The 22,406-nt window shown below is 57.4% G+C and overlaps 2 protein-coding genes across 2 annotated transcripts; one reads left to right on the top strand and one right to left on the bottom strand.

Annotated features, from left to right (window-relative positions):
• The first annotated feature begins 997 nt into the window (after positions 1-997).
• MUC4 (mucin 4, cell surface associated) lies at positions 998-14,056 on the top strand. Its single transcript, XM_057367213.1, has 26 exons — positions 998-3,949; positions 4,254-4,393; positions 4,586-4,750; positions 4,832-4,987; positions 5,120-5,250; positions 5,483-5,571; positions 5,871-6,047; positions 6,146-6,289; positions 6,395-6,514; positions 6,711-6,913; positions 7,609-7,687; positions 7,933-8,103; positions 8,288-8,389; positions 8,586-8,822; positions 9,138-9,272; positions 9,449-9,627; positions 9,791-9,950; positions 10,030-10,128; positions 10,707-10,889; positions 10,982-11,055; positions 11,376-11,440; positions 11,717-11,916; positions 12,078-12,246; positions 12,331-13,151; positions 13,232-13,329; positions 13,556-14,056. Exons 1-24 carry the CDS (start codon positions 1,177-1,179, stop codon positions 12,506-12,508), a joined length of 6,129 nt encoding a protein of 2,042 aa, XP_057223196.1. The 5' UTR covers positions 998-1,176; the 3' UTR covers positions 12,509-13,151; positions 13,232-13,329; positions 13,556-14,056.
• Positions 14,057-14,496: 440 nt separating this feature from the next.
• LOC130574160 (mucin-4-like) lies at positions 14,497-22,400 on the bottom strand. Its single transcript, XM_057367212.1, has 11 exons — positions 21,441-22,400; positions 19,971-20,110; positions 19,525-19,689; positions 19,091-19,246; positions 18,481-18,611; positions 17,562-17,650; positions 16,966-17,145; positions 15,987-16,139; positions 15,659-15,778; positions 15,329-15,370; positions 14,497-15,201 (listed from the first exon to the last, which is right to left on the bottom strand). Exons 1-11 carry the CDS (start codon positions 22,393-22,395, stop codon positions 15,185-15,187), a joined length of 2,148 nt encoding a protein of 715 aa, XP_057223195.1. The 5' UTR covers positions 22,396-22,400; the 3' UTR covers positions 14,497-15,184.
• Between the last annotated feature and the right edge of the window lie 6 nt (positions 22,401-22,406).

The raw sequence follows: 22,406 nt of genomic DNA, 5'->3' as shown, positions 1-22,406 counted from the left end.
CCAGGATTGACCCCTCCCAGAGATGTTGGGACCCCTGTCACCTCCTGCCATCCCAGTGCCYTTAGGCTAAGTGACTTTGAAACCCACTATGTGCTCCACAGGGGTTGTGGACCCCTGCCTTGGGCTGTCAACAATGGGGTCGGGCTGGGAAGGGCCTTAAATCTTCCCATGACAAAATTGGTGTCCCCCAGCATCAGTGGGTCCCCATCATTGGGACGCTGCCACCTCAGACTGCGTCCAGGCTGTGAGGACACAGAGACGTCAGTGCCCCAGGCAGGGCACGTGGTGTCCCTGTCCCCCCCACCTGGGGGAGTGCTCACCTGTGGAGCCACCCGTCGCGTCTCTCCCTTGAGACRGCGAGAGCTGCAGCCCTGTCGCCTTCCTCCCTGACACCGAARAAGCACCATGGGGTGCCGGGGTCCGTGGCTGCTCTGGAGCTGGGTGCTGTGGGGGCTCTGCCTGCTGCCAGGTAAGTGTCAGAGTCGCTCGCACTGCCACCGGGCTGACCAGGTGACAAATAACCTCTGGGTGATGGGCTGCGAGCAACCCTCCGGGTCGAGCCCGAGTGCCCGGCTGGGGTTTGCCGGGTCTCTGTCCGCGGGTGCCAAAGCTTTGTCACGGTCCCCAGCTGCAGCAGGGGAAGGTGGGGGGAATTGTGGAACAAATGGGGAGACTTACCCTGGGAAAAGGTGCCTGTCCTGCTCTTGGTGTTGGTCCTCCCGCAGAGCAGAGGTGGGATGGGGGTGATGGGGACCCCGGGCTGGCTTTTTCCTCATCCTGCCTTCACCCACCTTCTGCACAAGCCGGGGRGATGAAGGAGCAGCCCCCTGTCCCCACGCTGGACCCATCAGAGTCGGGCAGCATCTCCCGTGTGGCCGGCAGCACCAGCGCCGAGCTGCCCGCAGACCCGGGCGTGTGCCAGGGGCTYCCCACGGCCGCCGGCCCGACCACCGCCTCCGCGGGCAGCCGGRGCGCAGGTAAGGCCGGCAGGCAGCTGGCCGCGGGCGGGTTCCTGCCTGCTGGGGCCGCGGTGGGGTTGATCCAGCTGGAGCTGCCTTGTCTCGCTCCACAGGCATCCTGGTGCCACAGGCAACAACGAGAGGGCTGGTCCCAGCTGGAAGTGGCGGTGAGCAGGAGGGGCAGCCCAACCTTGGAGCTCTCCCTGGGCATCCAGCAATGCAAGGCAGCCCCCAGGCAGGGCCAGGGGCTGGAGTATCCTTTCTAGGTGCTGCCAGCCACCCAGCCAACGTCCCTCCAGCTCCCACCACCRCTTGGCACATGCAGCTTCCATCCTCCAAGCCACTGGGGCACGCGGTGAGTCTTGCCATGGGTGCTGCCTCTGCGGAGGAGGTGCCAGCAGCAGCATGGACCACAGAGCCATTGCTCCCCTGGGATGAGCACAGCACAGGAACATCAACCCCCAGCATCAGCAGGAGCTCTGCTCCACATGCCAATCCCACACTCCTGTCCCAGGAAGTCATACCACAGCTGRACAAGGCCACCTCACCTTTGGCCACAGCTGCCAGCATCTCTCAGGACAGAGCCAGCCCCATGAAGATGGCAGCAGCTTCAGCCAGCCCTGCTSCTGGCCTCCCTGGGATTCCARCTAACACAGCCACAGAAGGASCCAGCATGGAAACCTCRCTGTCTGCAGACYCCCRGAGCCCATCCTTGGCAAAGGTCACCTTTCCTTCTGCCACTGTTGGCACTGGCAAGGCTACAGAGCCAGGGACACGTACCTTATCCAGCACAGGCCACAGTGCCTCCCAGGATCCTCCTGTGCCTTCCACTCAGCTGCCTCCAACCCTTTTGCCCCTGCTTCCTGATGATGAGATGCTTCCCCCCAGCCTCAGTGCAGGCCCCAGCACTGCTGGACACGAACTGCCTGGTGCCAATGCTGTCACCCAGCCCCAGGCTACCACACAGGCTCTAGGCACACTGGATATGGTGACGGATGTTACAGCTGGAGAGCACATCCCACCTCTGGGAAGCACCAGTGCTGAGCTGGTGTCCAGCAGGAATGAGGCCAGTACCAAAGCCACAGCAGGCACTGTGATCCTGGAGACCAAGGCCACTCCAGAGGGGCTCAGCATGAATCTGTCCCCCCCTGCAGCACTCAATGACCCTGATGGTCCCTCTTCAAGGCCCTTTCTGTGCTCCATGGACTCTCTGCTCCCTCAGTCTCCCTCAGCAGGCGTTGGGACCACCACAGCAGATGCAGCTGCAGGCAGATCTCCTGGAGCCAGTCCCAGCATGGCCGTGCCCTTGTCCCTCACAGGCAGCAGTGGAGCAAAGCCAGACAGGGTCCCTCGAGCTGCTGCTGCTGCACCACCCTCTTCCATCACTGCATATGGCATTGGGACTCTGCCAGCTGCCCATCCGCTCTCCCTGGTTAGCAGCACTCCAGTTAGTGAAGCAGGAATGGGATCAGCATCACTGGCCACTGGCAGTGCCACCACAATGCTGGAGGATACCGAAGCCACCCTGCCAGTACCTGATGTGAGCCACAGCCAGCCAGGTCCCACAGCAGGYTCAACCACCCCAGGAACTGATGTCACAACCCCGGTGCTCTGGGCTGAGCCCCAACGTGTGGAAGCTCCAGGGACAGAGATGTGGTCACCCAGGGCTGCGCCAGGCACCAGCACAGCTGTACCAGACACCTCTGGGGGACCCAGAGCAGTCACTGCCCCCATGGCATCACAAGAAGACGACCCTGCTYTCCTGGAAGGCAGAGACAATGTTGGGATGGCTCTGGAGGTGCCCCCATCCAGCATCCCCCAAGATATGACAGCAGTCGTGTCCTCGCTGTCCCTGACTGCACCACTGCAAGCAATGGAGGCTTCAGGTGACCCCCAGCCTGATGGCAGCACCATGGGGCGAGCGATGGGGATGGGGCTCCTGGAGGTGAGCACACAGGAGAATCCAGGTGCCAGCGCAGCAGGGCCAACTCCCATCCACGTGATTGTCACTGCCAGACCGTCACCAGAGCCACCTGCCACCGAGGACAGCCCCACAGCTGGGRTCACCTCACTGGCTGCTGGCCACACAAATACATGGGAGACTACAGCTGCATCCTGGCCAGGTGCCACAGGTACCAYTGCCCRTGGGGACACCACCCTCCCTGAGAGSRGCACCGRGGGTACAGCGCCCTCAGCCAGCACCAGCAGCACCCGTGTCCCTGACTCCAACACCAGTGGCACCACCCTGGTCACCATGCCAGCYACCACCACACCATCCCCCAGCAACACTGTCCTGCCAACCACCTCAACAGGCTGGGAGGCCTTTGTGGTGACCAGGGCCACCACAGCCATGCCATCTGCCACAGGCACTACTTCTGCATCCATCAGCTACCATGACATGGGACAAGCAGGGAGCACATCAACTCCTGCCTTCCAGACATCTCCAGGGACACCTGCCTGGGGGGAGAAAACAGCCACCACTGCAGGGAGCACTGCAGCCACCACTGCAGGGAACACCATGGCCAACACCATGGCCACCACTGCAGGGAGCACTGCAAACACTGCTGCAGGGAGCACCACGGCCACCACTGCAGGGAACACCACGACCACCACTGCTGGGACCACCACGGCCATCACTGCAGGGAACACCATGGCCAATCCCATGGCCACCACTGCACGGAACACCATGGCCATTACTGCAGGGAGCACCATGGCCAGCACTGTAGGGAGCACCACGGCCACCACTGCAGGGAACACCATGGCTACTGCATCCACAGCCCCAGTGAGCCCAGCCAAGCAGACAGAAAGTGTCTCAACCCCAGGCACCACAGTACCTGAGATACGACCAGCGACCACCAACCCTACTACCACCCTGCTTCCTGCCTTTGGGACGCAGAGAGGACCATCCACCAAACTGAGCACATCTACCCACACCACCACTGGCCACAGAAATCCTGCCCCTGAGCCCCAACCCACCCATGAGCTTATCAGTAAGTAGATTTTCTTTTTCCCGAAGTCAAGGGTAGGAAAGGGGTTTTCAGCCAGTCAAGTGTTGTGATGGATGAGGGTACRGTCTGGTCCAGGATATCTCATCTACATTGCACATTGGGCTTCCAGATTCATGGAAAAAGGTAAAATGGGACATTTTTAGTGGGTTTAAAATTGTGTTGCAATCCATCAGAGCACAGGCACAGCATCCTGGCAGCAAACAGGTGAGTTTGTTCTGGCTGCAGGATGGATAAAACAGGCATTAATTGTTTTACACTTTTTCAATTGATTTCCTGCCCATGTCAGAGCCAGCAGCTTCACTCTACCCCTTTGGCGTGGAAGGAGGGGACCAAGAGTATGTGCAGAGGATGGTGGATTTTAACTCACCCCTGTTCAAGCCAGAGATTGGATTTCCCTTTGGGAAGTCTCTGCGAGACGCTCTCTACGTGAGTTGCCCCCCTTGGTGAGCACATAATGGATGTGCCACCTTTTTGGTAAAAAAAAAGCAAAAACATGGAAATGGAGCAGAAACAAAATTTCATCTGAATTTTTTAAAAAAAAAATTTAAATGCTGGTTTCTGCTCACCCATGGAGTCTAAAAGCTATCCCAGTCAGCAAATAATTTTTTTTTTTGTTAGTTTACAGATAACGGACAGATAATTTTTCCACCCACGGACAACTACATCCCGTCCAACCCCAACCCCCCTCCCCGGGGCTTCACTGGCCGGGAGAGCTTGCCAATGGTGGCTGCCTTTTGGGATGATGCAGATTTCTCCAAGGGTGTTGGCACCACCTGGTACCAGGTAAGGGCCACCACAGATATTCTCCTGGCAGAGCCCAGTTCCCAGCTCACTCATTGAACTCTCTCTCTTGCCATCCTGTAGGAGTACTCCACACTCAGCTCYACCCAAGACTTTGTTGTCCAGGATGTAGAAGCAAAGATTGAGAAATACCTGAAAATCCCCTATGTAGCTAAGTGGACCTTGAAGGTGACGTGGGAGAAGGCTCCAGCATACCCATCCCGAAGGGATGACACCCAGGTGGGCAGGGGAGGACCCAGGGGACAGAGGGRACTGTTGGTGGCTGTTTCAAGTATCACGACCTCAGTCTGCACTGCAGGGAGAGCAGGGGAGGCTTTGGGGGTGCTAAGGGGGTGCCTTGGATTTCTCYAGACAAACACCTACCAGGCAGTCCTCACCACCGATGGGAACCATTCCTTTGCCCTGCTGCTCTACCAGGACGGTGGGATGCGCTGGGACTACACCAAGCTGGCTGCAGCCAACGTGCTGATCGGCTTCTCCAGGTGCTGCACGCGTGTCACTGGGTTTGGGGACAGCAGGGATTTGTTCCAGCACTGTGTTGGGACTGTCARAGGCATCACCCCCAGGAGAGCCTGGCTTACATTCCCAGAGCAGGCCTGTCCCATTTAAACCCTCTCTCCTGCAGCCCACAGCAGTTCCCATCCCAGCTGCTCTAGGGGGAGAGGAGGAGCATTGCTTTGGGAGGGTGACCCCAGACCTCCTCTCTCCACACAGTGGCAATGGCTATGCCCAGAACAACGAGCTGACTCAGAAGCCACCAGCTGCCAAGTACCGACCAGACCAGCACAGCAGCTCTGGCTATGGTATGGCCCTGGGGGTCCTTGGGGTGGGTGGGGATGGAAGGAGCTGTGATCTCTGTGCCAGGAGCTGTCCCCAGCACCCATCCCTGTGAGGTGATGGGCCACCTAAGCCACTGGGCAAGGGCTGGCCACCAAGTGCAGGCTGTGGGTGTCCCATGTCCTGCTGTGGCTTGCCACAGCCACGCTGGCTCTAGAGGGAGCCTGGAGACCTCGTGTGAGGTCAGCGGCCAGGGACGGCTGTCCCGCGGGATCCCAGCACAAGGCATGACCCTGGCTGAGCGGTTCTCTGGTTGCTCCCCCAGATGTGCGCGGGCTGTGGATTTACAGGCTGGACAGTCGCCCCCGGGTGAACTACAGGCTGCGGTGCCTGGCGTGGCTGGACACAGAGCCAGCCCCGGCCACCTGGAACAGCCAGCTGCCACCGTGCCCCTGCTCCCGGCCCCAGGCAGAGCTGGATCCCCGCTACCACTGGAGCAGAGGTGCCAAGCACAGCCCCCCAGGACCAGCCGTGGGGTGGGGGGATGGCAGGGGTCCCTCCCTGCTTTRGGGATGGCTGTGATCCCCTCCACCATTTCAGGCTCAGCAGACAGCTCCGTGAGGATGCTGCGCACAGTGTCCCCCAGCCCGGCCGGAGCTGGGGTGCGCTGTCTGTACCAAGGCGGGAGCTTGCTCGAAGGCTGGCAGGAGAGAGCATGGAGCCTCCCCTTCCATGCTGCCACTGGTGAGTGGGAACCGCCATCCCCTCACCCTAAAATACCCAAAGCATCGAGCACAGGCACAGCAATGGCCCCGACACACCACAGCACCTGGCTGCCTTTCTCCACAGACAGGGAACTGGAGGCGTTTGACTGGTGCTGCCGGCGCGTGGGGAAGCCCCTGTTCTGTGCCAGGTTTGCTGAGAAGAGACCGAGGGTTGGCTGTGAGGGATACGTGCCACCCACCCCCGGTGAGTCCCCAGGCTCTGCCTCCGCTGTGCCAGGACACTGAGCTGTGCATGGGCCCCATRCATTATCCACACTTTGCAATGTCCCAGCGAGGGCTGCTGAGCCCACACAGCTCTGGGGCTGCTCTYCTCCCTGAAATGACACCAGCATTTGCTCTTCTTCCTCTCCCAAAATGGCTCYATCTCCTTTGGACCCCAGCTGGCGCCTTCGGGGACCCCCACATCACCACCCTGGATGGCCTCACCTACACCTTCAATGGGCTTGGGGACTTTGTCCTGCTGCTGGCCAGTAATGCCCACACCAGCTTTGTTTTGCACGGGCGCACAGCACGGACTGGCACGGCCCAGGCCACCAACTTTGTGGCCTTTGCTGCCCAGTACATCTCCAACACCACCACAACAGTGAGTAGGAGTGCCCTGGGTATGAGTTTGGGCCTCCARTGGGAGAGACCCCTTGGCAAGTTGGGCATCACCCCTGCATCACCTACAAGTGGGTGGGACCCAAGGAGCATCCCCTCTCCTTTTCCTGCCACCTCCCACCACTCCAACAAAGTACTAACAGTGGTGGAACTGACTAATGCTCATCAGGCATTAGCCTAACACCTCCTGCAAACAGCAGCAAGGGCTGGAGACTGGAGAAACACAGTTTTCTTCACCTTCTTCATTGCACACACACTGTCCTGAYGCTAGCACAAGCCAATGCTCTTCCTGATTTTGCAGAACTGCTCCCCACACCCATTTAGCTTCATTAAGCAGAATGTCCTGGTGTCAGGAGGAGCAGCCATTGAATAGCTTGAGGAGGGGGCTCAGAGCCAGGAGCCCACCAGCACAGCTCTCCATGCTGTCAAGGTCAGCTGAGCAGTGGTGGTGGCCTCAGTGTGCTCCTTGCCAGTGCTGACGGGCAGCTGGCTGTCCTCTTCTGTGCAACCATCACAGCTGCTCTATCATGTGCTCTGCTGGGGTGAAGAACACACCAACACAGGCCCCAGGGCTGAGCCTCTCTTCCTGGGCTGGAGGAGGATGGGATTTAACTGCTCCCAGCACGGAAGGACAGAAGGAAGGAGTGAGCAGAGGGGCTGACTGAGCATGATTTTCAGGTTGAGTGGACCTTGGGGAGCCAGGATGACATCCAAGTGCTTCTGAACAATGAAACCATTCAGTTTTCCTATTCTGAAGGTGAGCAGGACCTGCTGTTAAATGTTAAATGTTTGTGTGAGGGACCAGAGGTGTCCCCATCCCCTGGGACCTGCCCTGCCCAGTGCGAGGGCAGCCAACCTGTGATCCATGAAATGTCTCTCCCCTGCACCTGTCTCTGATCCAGGCAGGGTGGRTGGGGAGCATTCCCCTCCATGAATCCATGATGGTCATTTCAGATCCCAGCCTTGCATGACCTCGCCCTCGGTGCTCTCCTTCTCTTGCAGAGCTGGGTGACGAGGTCTACTACAGCCCTGGTGTCCTGCTAACCAACGCCTCCTCTGTCACCGCCGTCTTYGATGGCACCATCGCCGTCTCCGTCTCAGCCACCTCCAGGATCCTCAGCGTGGTCTGCAGCCTGCCCGACTGGTACCGCAACAGCACCAGGGGCCTCCTGGGTGAGGGCTTCTGGCACCGCCACAGAGCCAGGGTGCAAATTCTCTTCCCACCCTAGACTGGAAAACTGGGGAATTGTGCTTGTGAGGGCAGGGACACCTGGGTATAAACTAAACACTGGTTAGCACCAGAGAGGAGGTCAACCCTGGCATGGGGGATTCCAGTCCTCTGGTGATGTTCTGCCAGGTGTGTGGGACCATGACCCTGCAGAYGACTTCCAGATGCCAAATGGTACCAGCATCCCTGTGAACAGCAGTGAGGAGGAGATCTACAGCTATGGGATGACCTGTAAGTCCATTGGATCCCCACTGATGATCCCTTCCTTCCTGCACCTTGTGGCCACGCTTTGGCTTGAGACATTTAAACACTTGCCTGAGCAAAAGCAATGCCAAGGGAAGGTGTTTGGCCTCCTCTCTGCTCTGGAGGAACCCTAAAACACAGCAAACATTAAAACGGGTTGTAATCATGGTGTGCTCTCTTGCAGGGGCTGTTGGGAACCAGAGCCTGTTCGCTCAGCCTCTGGACTCTGCAGCACTGAACTTCACACCCATCTTCTTGTCTCGGCTGCGGCAGGAGAATGAAAGCCAGTACCAGCTGGCAGCCTCGCAGTGTCACGGCAGCAAGGAGTGCATCTACGATTTGCTGAGCACAGGGAGCTTGGCCCTGGGCCTGGCCACCCAGAGCCTCGCAGACGACTTCCAGCAGAGGAAGACAGCACTCAGTAAGTGCCACAGATCCTCACCTCCGAGAGGGCATGGCTTGGGTGGAACTGGACAGCACCCTGCTCCCTCCCTGGGCTCTGTTGCTCCATGTGAGACAGGAGAGAAGTCACCAAGATCTTGGAGTTGCATTTCCTGGCTGGTTCGTCTCCAGTGCTGGGAGATGCCACCATGCTGCACAATATGAGGGCCTTGTTGGTGACAGCCATGACAGTATCTTCCTGGGGTCCTATCCTCACCAGGAGGAACTCAGAGCCAAGGGGTGACAAGGGTGCATAGCAAATTAGTAACTGTGTGCTGGGCTGCTCTTTCCTCAGATGCTTTCCCTCCTGTCATCACTGGTGACACATCGATCACAGCCTTCAGGACAGAGAAAGTCAGAAAGCAGTACCAAGCTGTGGGGGTGGGTGCACGCTTCGTCCCCCATCTCTCACCAGAGCTCAACATTTCGGGTAAGGAAGGAGAGCTGGAGCAGCTGGGATGGGATGGGATGGGATGGGATGGGATGGGATGGGATGGGATGGGATGGGATGGGATGGGATGGGATGGGATGGGATGGGATGGGATGGGATGGGATGGGATGGGATGGGATTCTTCTGTCACCTCTAACTCCCACCTCTCTTCCTAGAGAATGGCACCCTGATATGGGAACCCCATGGGGTAGCCCCATTCACCATCAACCTGGAGGCCGTTGGGTCCAACAACATCTCTGCACTCCTCCAGCTCCGCTTCACCCTTTGCAGATGCAGCAGGAGCCAGGAGTGTGACTACAGCAACGCTGTCACTCTCAGGGAGTCTTCCCTGCAGGTAGAATGTCAGAAAGTTCCTCTGGTGACACGCCATGCCTGTCCCCAAGCCAGCTGTGCTGGCTGTCTTCTCTGTCCACCCACCCTGCTCATGTTCCCTAAGTCATCTCTGTCCACCCACCCTGCTCATGTTCCCTAAGTCAGTGTCACCATCCCCTTCCCAGCTGGCAGCCTGCAGGTGTGAGAGCGGCTACTCAGGGCCCCTGTGCCAGGACCCTCCTGACCCCTGCTCCCAGGGGTGCTTCCCTGGTGTGGGATGTGACCCTTTCAGTGGCTGTGGCCCCTGCCCRGCTGGGCTGACAGGAGATGGACAGCACTGCTCAGGTGACAAGGGCTCACACCGTGGCCACTGGGACCCCAGCCCCGGTGTTGGTCCTGGTGCCATGGTGCTTTGTCTTGGCAGACATCGATGAGTGTGCRCAGGGGACAGAGTGCCTGGGGAACAGCACCTGCACCAACACCGTGGGCAGCTACACCTGCTCCTGCCTGCCCAGTGAGCACGGTGAGTGCACGGTCCCTGGCAGACATGGTCCTTGTCCTCATCACTCCCAGGCTCTGTGGAAGACAGTTCCTGAGGGACCCAGGCTGGAGAGAAGGGGGAGCTGGCTGAGCTCTGTGCCCAAGCCCTTGCTGTCATTAACWGAAGGGAGCAGAGTCCAGCCACCACTTGCATTCCCAGGCTGTAGATCTCACTAATCCACTGGGAAGAGAAATTTTTCCCATGCAATTTTTCTCCTTGAGAAAAAAATTCTCATCCCAGCAAAGTTCAAATGCACATGCGGAGGAGGTTGGGAGCTAAAATCCAGCCCTGTTTTCATCAGGCTGTGCTTGGTTTGGGTTGATGGCTTTTGCTCTTGTTCTTSTGCATCAGGCTGGGATTTAAGAAGGGCAAATGGATTCAGCTGGGAGGAGGGGGAATGGGGCTTTTCCTTGAATTTATACTAAAAYTCCTAACATATAAAAGMAAAACAAACCAAAACTTGGAAGAAAGGCCATACAGAGTGGCTGAGTGTGGCTCAGTGCTCTGGGSCTCTGCCCTGCAGCCAGGTTCATGCCTCTACCGTGCTCTCCATCCCACAGGTGAGAGGCCAGGCTGTGGCTCAGCCTGCRGCTCCCACTCCTGCCCCGAGGGTTACTGCAGCAACGGGGGACGCTGCCACCTTCACCCCATCACCTGCACCCCAACCTGCACCTGCCCCCCAGYTTTCACTGACCAGCGCTGCCTGGTGGCAGGGGGCGATTTTTGGCCACTGGCCAGCACAGGTGGGTGCCTGTGCCTGGTGYGGGGTGAAATCCAACCCCACTCACCCTGGTCCTGGGATACCAGAGCCACCACTGTGGATTTCCCCAAGCAGATCTGCCTCGGAGAAGCATCCAAATGAGAATCAAGACCCTGCAAAACGCCACTGCTGAAGAAGTCAACAGCACCGTATGACACTGGAGGGGGTGGGCTCAGAGCAGGGGACACACTGGCACTCTGGGCAGCATAGCAGCTTGGGCTGCCCATGCCTCTGTATGCCCTCCCAGGGGATCTCTGAGGGTCTGGCAGGATCACAAGCCCAGAGGGAGGAAGCACCAACTGCAGGATGATGGCTGCAGCTGTGGCCATGTGCCAAGTCCCCAGCAAATGAACCAAAGKCCAGAGCAGCCCTTGGAGCTTGGTYACAGTGCCCACATCATTTTTCAACATTTCCCCACACTGGTGTCATTGTGCCCTCTCCTAATGCCATCCTGCTCCCCCTGCTGCAGGTCTCAGCCATCCTGGACTCCCTGGAGGTAAAGGCTTTCCAGAGCAACACCAACATCACCCAGACGTGAGTCAGATGTGAAGCAGCCCGTGACCACTCCAAGGATCCGGTGGGGCAGGGCTGAGCATGGGGCCAGAGAGTTTGGTGCACAAAGGGAGCTCCAAATCTGTTTTTCCAGCCCTGTTGCTGGTAAACCCTTGGAGACACCAGGCAGTTGGAACCTTCCACATCCTGTTTCATCCCTTCCTCACCACCCCCCAAATGGGAACAGAGGCACAGTGAGGCTCAGTCAGTCTGTGAGGCAGCAGCAGCTCCACCAGCAGCCCTCTCTTTTCCCTGCAGAACGGACAGCGATGGTTTCATCTTCGTGGTGGTGTCTGAGTTTGCCTACAACAGCCACGGCATCGTCATCCACTTCCTGAACGAGGAGCTGCCTCCTGCCATCACCGGCGCCTTCAACRGGCGGCGGGGGCGACGGGAGGTGGGCACGGGGCTGCTGTTCCAGCGCCTGCATCAAGACAACATCACCGACCTGGTGAAGCGTGAGTTGCTCCTGGCGCTGGGCTGGGGAGCATGGGAGGAGCACCCCACTGTCCCCAYTGTCCCCATCACCCTGTGTGWCTCGTGGGGSAGGCAGGTGGGCAGGCYCAAGGCATCAAGGGGTGTTGCTGCAAGGCTGAAACCGTGTTCCTTCCCTCCGCAGTGACAGTGGATGAGCTGAGGGACTATTTCCCCTGCTCTCTGTATGGCTACAAAGGCTACCAGCTCCACTACATGGGGACCATGGGCTTTGTCTGCATCTCCCCTTGCAAGATGGGCTACTGCCAGCATGGTGGCCAGTGCCAGCACCTGCCCGAGGGGCCTATGTGCAGGTAGCAGCAGCTCTGGGGTGGATGAGGCCGCCATGCACAGCCTCTTCTCCCCATGGCATCACCACTCCTCCCTCCCATCCACAGCTGCCTGCCCTTCTCCATCTACTCCCCGGCCGGTGCCCAGTGTGAGTGGCTGGCCATCAGCCTGGCTGCCTTCCTTGGCATCCTGCTGGGAGCCCTGGCTCTGCTCTGCCTCCTGTTTGCCATGGCCTGCCTGGCCCTGCACCTCTGCCGACAGCACCGCCACCAGCACCAGGGGTGAGCCGTGGGCTGGACCAGCATGGGGCGGGCGTGTGGCAGGATGGGGGGCAGAAAGAAAAACTGTTTGAGAATCCRCATTTGAAAGATCCATCATCTGGGTAGGGGGGAATCTCTGACCGCTCATCTGCCCTGGAGAAAGGGTCTGGTGATCTTTTAACATCTTCCAGCCCCTTTCCCAGACATCTGCTGCTCAGGGGTGTGATAGCATCAGTGGGTTGAACATTAGCTTTCCTTTTCCCCCAGTGTCAGGGAAAGTTTGCATTTCTTCCTCATCCCAACCAGTACTTGGTTACAGGCAGGCTTTTTATTTAATTTTAATTTGAATACCACCTCAATGYTTTCCACTGCAATTCACATGGGTCTTGAAAGAGCTGGTCTGGAGTAAGAAAAAAGCAGTTTCAGGATTGGACCTTGCTCTTCTGCAAGGAAGAACTTGCAGAGTAAGGAGTTAACAGAAGAATGGCAAAGCGCAACGCTGAGGGGAAAGCACCATCCTCTCCTTCCCCCCTCCCCAGCCCTTGGTCCTGGGCTGGCATCTACACTCAGGGCAAGCTTAATCCTGACACATTGTTCATTTTCTGTTCCTTTTCCGTTCCCCACTCTCAGGGCCAAGGAGACCTTSTGGAGGACACGGCCCTTCTCCTGTGAGTACATGCCTGTAAAACTCCCTCCACCAAGGCTCTGTTTCACCCTGATCTTCAAACTCTGTCTTTTCCTGCTCCAGCTTTAACGATGGCAGAAGARCAAGCAGAGCCCACCCTCTCCCACTCCCTGGAAAGGCATTGGAAGCTGCAGCTCCAGGCCATTGACCCCTCAGTGCAGGTTTGCCCAGGGGTTTCTCTCTCCAGGGGGTTTTGGGGYGGGGAACTTTGGGCTGGGGACCGAGTCCTGGCCCCGTGCCTCAAAGATGCCTGGGATCTGTGCCTCACCCTGAAGCATCTTGGATGCTTTGGCCAGCACTGGGATCTGTGGYACCATCTGAGCTTGTCACAAAGCACAGAGCCAATGCAACACCGACAGCACAGCACGGCCTGTCCCTCCTTTGCAGATAAGAATACAGAGACCCCACATTATGCCTCCCTGCCAGCCCTCCCAGCAGCCCTAACMTGCCACTGGTCCTGTTCTGGCACCTCCAGGCTCACAGAGGAGCCAGATGCTGCTGCCTGCTCTGCCACTTGCTCTCAAGGTCCCCAGCCACACATGGAAGCAGGGGACAGGCACCTGCCTTTTGGATCCTGGGAGCATTCACTCTGGATGAGGTGCGTTTTGGAGTTAAAAACGCAGGTTTGTGTTGTGTGACCAAAGCAGGAGGATTCACCTTCCCCTGTGCACCTGCAGAGACAATGGGATCATCCTTGAGTGTGTCTGCACCAGGATATGCACTAGGGGGACATAACCAGACTCTGCAGAGCCCCTGAGAGCAGGCTCAGGTGGGGGCAATGCACTGATTGTAACCCTTCAGGAACTAAACAGAATAAACCAGAAATGATGGCTTGCTGTTAAATTGTCTGCACCCCGTGGGTTTTTGCACCAGCCCTACTTCGTCATTGAGCCCTCAGATCCCTGCTTTCTGCTGCTCCCACCCACAGAACCAAAGTGAAAATGGATGTCGATTTTTTTGGTTGTTTTATCCCTTCCTTTTCCCTACAAACCTGCAAGTCTCCCTCTGCTCTCATGGACACTGCTTACAGTGGCTCAGATCATGCAGATCAGCTGTGGTCCCGACAAACATCCCACAGCCCTTCAACCCTAGTGACTGGTGATTGGGAGATGCTGATCTCAGTATGGTGTATCAGATCCCATAAGACCCCCAACTCCCACCCCATTYACTGCCCTACACCCCAGCTTAGCTGCATCTCCAGCACTAAATCCAGAACAGAACAATCCTGTAATCCTGCTGCTCTAAGCCTGTCCCACCACTGCTTTCCATCCCAGTTTGGCAGAAGACATGGYTGCTGCAGGATCAGTGATGCTCAAACCATTCCGGGGTCTTATTGAACAAACAAGATTTGACAATGATTTATTTTTTTTAAGAAAGGAATATGCTCTCTTACACACAAAAAATTATTTTTCTCCCAACATTTCTGATCATAGGGTTGCATTTTGCCCTCACACACCCAGCAGACRTTATAAATCTGATTCTGGCTTGATCTGGAGAATTGTCCCTTCTCCGGAGCACAGGGAGCTCAGGGACCATTCAAGGAGGGACGGCTGGGAAACAGAAGTGGGGGACAAGACAGGAGTGGCTCACAGGACAAGCCTGGTTCACCCTGGMATTTAAGGGCTTGTCCACACTCAACCCATGAGAGGTGTGCAAACCCTTTCCTTGGGTGCCAGGGGTCCAGCCTCACGYTGCAGCACAGGAGCACAATGGGATGCAGGAAGGACAAGGGTGATGTGTGCCGTAGCGGGGTACCTGCCCACCTCCCCACCAGTTCTTGCCCTCAGCTGCAGCTGGAAAAGAGTGGCTAAAGCAACTGAATCCTTGGGACAAGCCTGGGTTAGAAATGTGGGCTTGTGCCAGGGCAGGCAGCTGCAGGCTTGGGCCAAGTGAGCTGTCCTGTGTGGTGGGCAGGGGTGATGGGTTCTGGGGAGGGGGACATGAGGGAAGAGCAGATCAAAGGATTTGGAGGATCAGCCATGGCCCAGAACGTGCTGTGGGTGTGAGAACTCCCAGTTACTTGTCCTCTCCATCTGCAAGAACAAAGAAATKATATTTGCTCAGCCACCTTCTCCCTGTGGGGYGAGATGGAGGCCRCGGGGCATTTTCRTGCAYGGGGACAGGGACAGAGGGAAARGAGAYCCCCCCARTCCTGCTCACCTATCTGCTCATCYGAGTCATTCCCTGCCTCCTCCGAGGAATCTGTTGAGGGTTGCAAGAAAGCCCCACATCAGCTTACACCACAACCACATTTTCTGTGATCCTTCCCCCCTCCCAGTGCCATCACCTCCACACTATGCTGGTGGTTATATGTTGAAGGAGATGCTCCCACAACCCCAGAGAGCCCAGGGCATGGCACAACCTGCACATGAGCACCCCAAAACCCTGACCAGGGCTCTTGCCTGCCTTAACCAGAGGGAGGCTGGGACATTCCCAGTTCCCTCCCAGCCCGGGACAGCAGGACAGCATCACCCCAACCTGCAAACCCACCGGTGCTGGGTGACTGGTATCCATCACAGCCAATCTTGGGCCTCTTCTCGCTGTAGCGGGCGCAGAGGTGGGCACTGCCCGCCCGGTTACAGCACCAGTCGTACAGCTTCAGCTCCTGGTCTGGAGGGAAAAACGACAGTAAGGGGCTGAAAGGACGAGGAAGGAGATGGGCTGGTYCTGGCAAGGYTTGCCTCAGCTTTTGGCAGCCCCAYGCTCCCTCCGAGGAAAACAGCGTGTCAGGAAACAGGCTGSCACAGAGATTAAAATTATTTACAGGCTACAACAATGCCAGCCTCAGCCAGGGGATGCCAAGGCTGGCAGTGCTTACCACGGTAGGGTGACGCCTGCCTGGAGGACCTCCAGTACCTCTCCTGCCGCCCCTCGATGAGCTGGTCCTGGCTGTCGTACAGGCAGCGGACACCRGCGCCGTGCTGGTTGGGAGAGGCCGAGTGCAGCATGGAGATACGGGCACCCCACCGGCCTGCAACAGGACAGCAGTGAGCCCTGGGCAGCTCTGCCGGCCAGCACTCCTGCCTCAGGGCAAGGCTTCGGCCAGAGCTGCCCTGAGACAAGGGTTAGGCCAGAGCCGCCTCAGGACAAGGCTTCGGAGCTGCCTCAGGGCAAGGGTTAGGCTGGAGATGCCTCAAGGCAAGGCTTCAGCCAGAGCTGCCTCAGGGCAAGGCTTCGGCCAGAGCTGCCTCAGGGCAAGGCTTCGGAGCTGCCTCAGGGGCAAGGATTTGGCCAGAGCTGCCTCAGGACAAGGGGTAGGCCAGAGCTGCCCTGAGACAAGGGTTAGGCGGGAGCTGCCTCGGAGCAAATAGGCCAGAGCCACCTCAGGGCAAGGGTTGGGCCACAGCCAGATCAGGGCAAGGGTTAGGCCAGAGCCGCCTCAGGGCAAGGCTTCAGCCAAAACTGCCTCGGGGCAAGGATTTGGACACAGCTGCCTCAGGGCAAGGGTTAGGCCAGAGCTGGCTCCTTGTTACCCACCACTCCCACCACATCACCCACGGTGCTATAAGGATCTGGAGGAACTGAGGGAGACCATCCAAGTGGTCTCCCATGGTAAGACCTCATCCCCAGCATCCCCATGCACGTCAAATCAACTCTGGCCAGTCTGATAAGACAGGGACAGATCAACCATCAATCCTCCTTGCTTTTCCTGCCTCTGAAGGGTAGGCCAGTCCCTCTCTCCTTTTTCCTAGGGTCACCTGCCCACCCTTTCTTAGGGACCCCAACCACCATTGCAGGGAAGATGAGGAGGGACATGTCAGGGAAGAGGAGGATGAAGAAGCAGCATGTCCACTTGCCTCCACGGCTGCTCTTGAAGCGTGGGTCCTGCTTCCCTTGCTGCAGGGAGCAGGGGCAGGTGGGCAGGCCCTGGCTCCATGCCCTGGGCTCCTGCTGCTGCCCCGTCCATGCCAGGCACTTCAGCCGGTAGTTGTTGCCCACGCGGCTCTCCAGCTTGTAAATCCACAGCCCACGGAGGTCTGAGCAGGGAGAGAAACCATGAGCTGTCATCTCTGGCCAAGGGGACCACAGGGGCTCTTTTGCCTTGAGGTCAGAGTCACATGATGGTGATGCTGAAAGCTAAACCCAAGCTGGCTCTCAGCCATGGGACCCCTTCAACATCCACTCAACAGCAGGGAAATGGGGAGAAACTTTTGCCAAAGAAGAAAGCCCTGGGACAGAGCTACTGGGAAAAAAGCATCCATGGGGACAGCAGGGATGTTTCACCCTCAGGGCACAGCTGGTACCCAGGGGAAACACATTTTATGTGCTTGGGGGGAAAAGGCTGGCCATGGTGAACCCAGTGAGAGCCTCACCACAGCAGCAGGCTGGATTTCATTCCCTCCTTGTGGAATATCCCCCTCCTTGTGAACCCACCCCAGCTGTGTGGCACTACCTGTGTTGTAGCCCCTGAACTGGTCAGGACGATATTTAGCAGCTGGAGGCCTCTTAGTCAGGTCATCGTTGCGGTAAAAGCCGTCCCCACTGAGTGAAGAAGAAAGAGGAAAAATCAGGGGTTGCCCTTCCTGGGTGTGATTATCCCAGCCCTAGCTCCAGCTTGCCCTTCAGCCATCCTGATYCCGTGTCAGTGGGATTGCAGCACCCACATCGCAGCTCCAGGGACAGGAGGGCAAAGGCAGGAGCTCCCCCAGCCTGCTTCCTCTGCTATATATGGTGCAGATTTTTAGGGTGCTGCAAACAGCCCTGCTGCATCTGGGGCTGAGCCCACAGACATCTGAAGACCCCCATGAGCAGCTTCCATTGTTTCCAGCATTTTGCCAGGCGACTTGAAGTAGAAAACACACGCACACACACGCTTGTGCTGCCCACACTTCCCATCCCAGCCACCTTTTCCTTACCCAGCTGCAGCAAGCAGCTAATGAGAAAACCCTGGAGACAGCATGTACAGGGCAAGATGTAATGTGAGGAGGCAGGAAACAACTGCTCCGGCCAAGCACGGAAATCCCTTCCCTCGGCTGGTGCAAAGTTCAGCAAACATCCCCTATTTCCCACTCCTTCCACCCAAACTGCCAGGATGCTGGGGGCCCAGGACTCCGGAGAGATTTGTGGATTTTACAACAAGCACAGCCCAGCAAGGCAGCATGCTGCAGCATGATCCAGTCACTAATGGGGCAAATTTGCTTGTGAGGCCCCTGTACGCTAGGATATATGAGCATGTAGACCCCGTCTGGGCTGTCCTCATCCTTGTGGGACACTCCTTGGGACATGGGGGAAGGACTGAATCAGTCAGAGCCGTGGGTGGGATGCATCCCAGTGCTCAGAGGAGGCAGGGATGGGGTGTTGAGCTGCTGTACCTGGTGTAACCGATGAGCACATTGGTGGAAGTGAGCCTGGTGTAATCCCACTGCATGCCTCCGTCCTGGTACAGCATCAGGATGTAGGACCTGAAGCCATCAGTGGTCAGGACAGCCTGGTACGTGATTGTCTGGGGAAAAGCATTGCAGACAGATAAGAAAGTGAGTGAAGATGTGGGGTTTAAAATTCGGGGTGTGGGCCAGTGCTTGCTGGGGAACGGCCGAACTGAGGTCTGGAGGGAAGCAAGGCAAACACAGCCAGGGCTGGTTCACATTTCGCATGGAAAATGTGATGGTTTTGCTTTGAAGCTGTTCCATGGCAAGCTTCAAATTCATCCAATTTTATACCTCCAAAAAAAAAGTGTTTCTGGTGTGCAATAAACTCCCACCACATTAAAGAGAAAAGTTTTATGGAACAGGGAAAACTCAGCTAAYGGTGTCCGTCAAAAAACCTGAAAACCACTAAAACACAGGCACAGCCCAGTTCTTTTAGCCAAAAATTCTTCAAGACTGGCYTCTGTCACAGAACTGGTACTTATTTTCAGGCACAGAGAAGGTCAGCACCCCTGGTCTTGTTTTTTTTTTTGAGAATTCTCCATCAGTCCCTTACCTTTCGGGTGTCAGTCCATGCTGTGTGGACAGGTGCCTTCTCCCAGGTGATCTTCARGGTCCAGGCTGCAGAGTAGGAGGAYCTCAGGTACCGCCGGACCTTCTCTTCCACGTCACGGACAAACAGAGGCTTGGCTCTGTTGAGTGTGGAGAAYTCCTGTGGGTTGGGAATACACAGGTGTGTGTTAGCTTCCAGCAGGGTAAAAACAGGCCTGGACTGGGGTTGTGCACAGACCCCTGTGACCAAGCTGCTGGATGGGATTTGGGTGGCTCAACAGGTGACACAGCACCGACAGCTCTTAGAGTTGGCTCAAAAAAGGGAAAAACTCATGGACTCCATTAATTATACATCTCAAAAGGTATCCTCAGAAGAGGTGGTGGGTTTGTAATTGAAAAGTGTTTAATGSAACCATGCACCCAGGTGGCTTCACTCACCTGGTAATAGGTGGTGCCAACACCTCTGGAGAAGTCAGCRTTGTCCCAAAACACGGCGATCATGGGAACCTCCTCGTGGCCGTTGAAGCCGTTGGCAGGAGGGTTGGGGTACGTGAGGATGCTGTTGTCCGAGGCTGGGAAAATGATCTGTCCATTGTCTGTAAACTGAGCAGAGGGATCCCTCCATCAGGTGAAATCAGGACCAGCGGCAYTCCCTGGCATGGGGGTGGCAGCCCTCCCATTTCCAAGTGTGTTTTGAGCAATGCMCAAGGAAAGCCACCACTGAAATGGCCACAAGGTCACCTCCTGCTGCAAACAGACCACAGCAGCATCCCAATAGCTTTGGCCCCACAAGAGTCCCATCCCAGGTACAATGTCCCTGGTGCCTCTCCCAGGTTTTTGGGTGATGGCCGCTTGCCCAATGAGTCAAGCCCAAGTGAACTCACGTAGAGAGAGGTGCGCAGGGTTTTCCCAAATGGGAATCCAGTCTCGGGCTTGAAAAKTGGAGAATTAAAATCCACTCTCCTTTCCACGTACTCCTGATCATTTTCCTTTGTTCCATACCCATAGAGGGGCACAGCTGGAACTGGAAAAGAAAACAAACAAACAAGCAATAAAACCAAACCACATTTACAGCAAAGCCTTTGGTCTGTGTCAAAAATTTAAAAGAGCTGAAACTATTTTGCTTCCTATGGGACAAAGCCTGGGCAGCAGAAGGATGGGGGGAAGCTGCCAATASCCTCCAGGGACACTCTGCATGTCACCTTCCCTTGCAAGAGCTTGTTCCCACCCCTTTCACTGCCTTACACAAACACAGCTGCCCCAAACCTGCTGTCATGGCCTTTGTGGTCATTGTCCCCTGCTTTAACCAGCCCTGTTGGGACACAGTGCTGGAGGAGTGCCATCAGGAGGGGAAGAACATTGTACAAGGACTGTGGCAGGGAACAGCACAGAATTAAACACCCACAGCTCTTTCTAGAGACTTTTACAGCCTCCAGTTCCCTGTTTATGTCTGTTAAAAAAAACATTTGAAGGGGATGGGTTTTCCAGCTGATGGGACTGTATTGAAGGCAGGCTCAGCCTGCCAACAGTGCAAGCTCACGTGCAGAGGCTCCTCATGCTGCATCCCCCAGGGTCCTGGCTTCAAACAGCTCCCTCGTTTTCTGGACGGTGAATGACCCTGAGCATTGTCCATCAGGAAACTGGATGTGTTAGTCCCACCCAAGCTGCCCTGTGAGCATCACGTACCTGCAGGACCGGGCAGCGGGGTTGGGGTAGCTGCTGGCGCTCCTGGTGGAGCTGGAACCACGGGGGACGGTGCACGGGATGTGGCAAAGGCTGTTCCTGGTCTGGGGAGCACCTCCCTGTCCCTGGGCAGCGGGGCTGGTGGGGCTGGGCCGGCAAGGGCCGGACTGAAGGATGTGGCTGGGCCTGCAGTGGCTGGGGACCCGCCCTGGCTTCCCCCCCRGCCTGGGAAGGCTCCGGGAAGGCTCGACTCGGAGGTGGCAGGGGCTCTGTTGGCCATGCTGGTGGTCAGCTCCCTGCCCAGGAAMGGCTGCAGGGCAGAGGGTGATGAGCCACCAGCAGGACCTGGCTTTGGGGGTTTTGTTCCAGGACTGCCAGCAGTGATCTCAGCRGCAGGAAGGCCAGGGAGCCCTGGGCTCCCCCCAGGTGGGGAGTGAGTCTCCATATGTGCCCCGGAGCCAACGGCACTGGGAAGGGGACGGGTTACATCACCTTGCCCTGCCATCGTTCCATGGGCCTCAGCGCTCACTGCTCCAGGAACAGGGCTGTCAGCATCCCCAGAGGGGCCTCCAGGGCTTCCTGGCTGGGCAGGCAGGATCAAGGCAGGACCCCCTGGCATGGCAACCCTCAGCTTTCCCTTTCCCCTGCAGAGGACCCYGCTATGGACTTACGTGCTGGAAGCCCAGGGCTGGCAGCAATTCCTCCCTGTGGAGCAGAAGGCAGTGCCGGGGCAGCGTTGGGGGACACAGGAGCGTGAGGGGAYGCTTCTCCAAAAGGTGCCGGCATCCCTGAGGCTGCTTCATCTTCAAGAGACCACGACTGAGCACCTCCAGCTTCTCCTGCCAGCCCACCCGGTGACCCTGGCAGCAGGGGGCTGCTCCCACTCTGGGTGCCGGTGGCGGAGTTGGGGTCCCCATTGGGTGCCAGCCCTGAGTCCAGCCCACGTCCAGGGAGGAGCAGAGACTCAGACACGGAGGTGGTCACACCATCGGAAACACYGCTGCTGTCTGGAGCCACTGGGACCAGGCTGGCACCAGGGGCAGGTCCCCCATTCACTGAGGCTCCTCCAGGCACCTCCACCACATCGACTTCGCTCTGTTTTCCGTCAGAGAGTTCAGGATTGGCACYGCTTTGGGTGCCAGAGGAGGACCCAGAGGCTTCCTGGGGGCCAGCAGCCTCCAAGCCTGTGTTCAAGCCACTGACAGCTCCAGCAACTCCAGGAAGGTTCGTTTCATCTGCAGCCTCGCCCACGCTCCCAGGTAATGAAGASCCCACTGTAGATGAGGAAGAAGATTCAGACTGCAACACATCTCCTGTTTCTCTGCCAGGGGTTCCTGAACCAGCTGGTCCCATTCCAGTGGAAGCCTGGGACTGCCCTGTGAACTCTCCATCACCAGCCACTTCACTTGTCCCTTCTCCTGCAGCAGGAAGGACCCCAGTGCCAGCACCCAGGGAGRGCTGGAGAGCTTCTGCAGCACTGCCTGCTCCTTCAAGAGCACCCAGGCTGGATGGATGTGAAACAGAAGATGCTGCGACCTCACCACTGGGAGAGGCTGAACCAGATGAGGAACCTGGACAAGGCAGTTGATCTGGCTGAGAGCTGACATCTGAAGGACTTGTCTCCATGTTGGGACTTT

The sequence above is a fragment of the Malurus melanocephalus genome, unplaced genomic scaffold (assembly GCF_030028575.1).
Source record: "Malurus melanocephalus ecotype Western Australia unplaced genomic scaffold, MMel_1.1 scaffold_75, whole genome shotgun sequence".
Classification (NCBI taxonomy): domain Eukaryota; kingdom Metazoa; phylum Chordata; class Aves; order Passeriformes; family Maluridae; genus Malurus; species Malurus melanocephalus.
The sequence above is the reverse complement of the archived record's forward strand: the minus strand, read 5'-3'. Positions and strand labels throughout refer to the sequence as shown.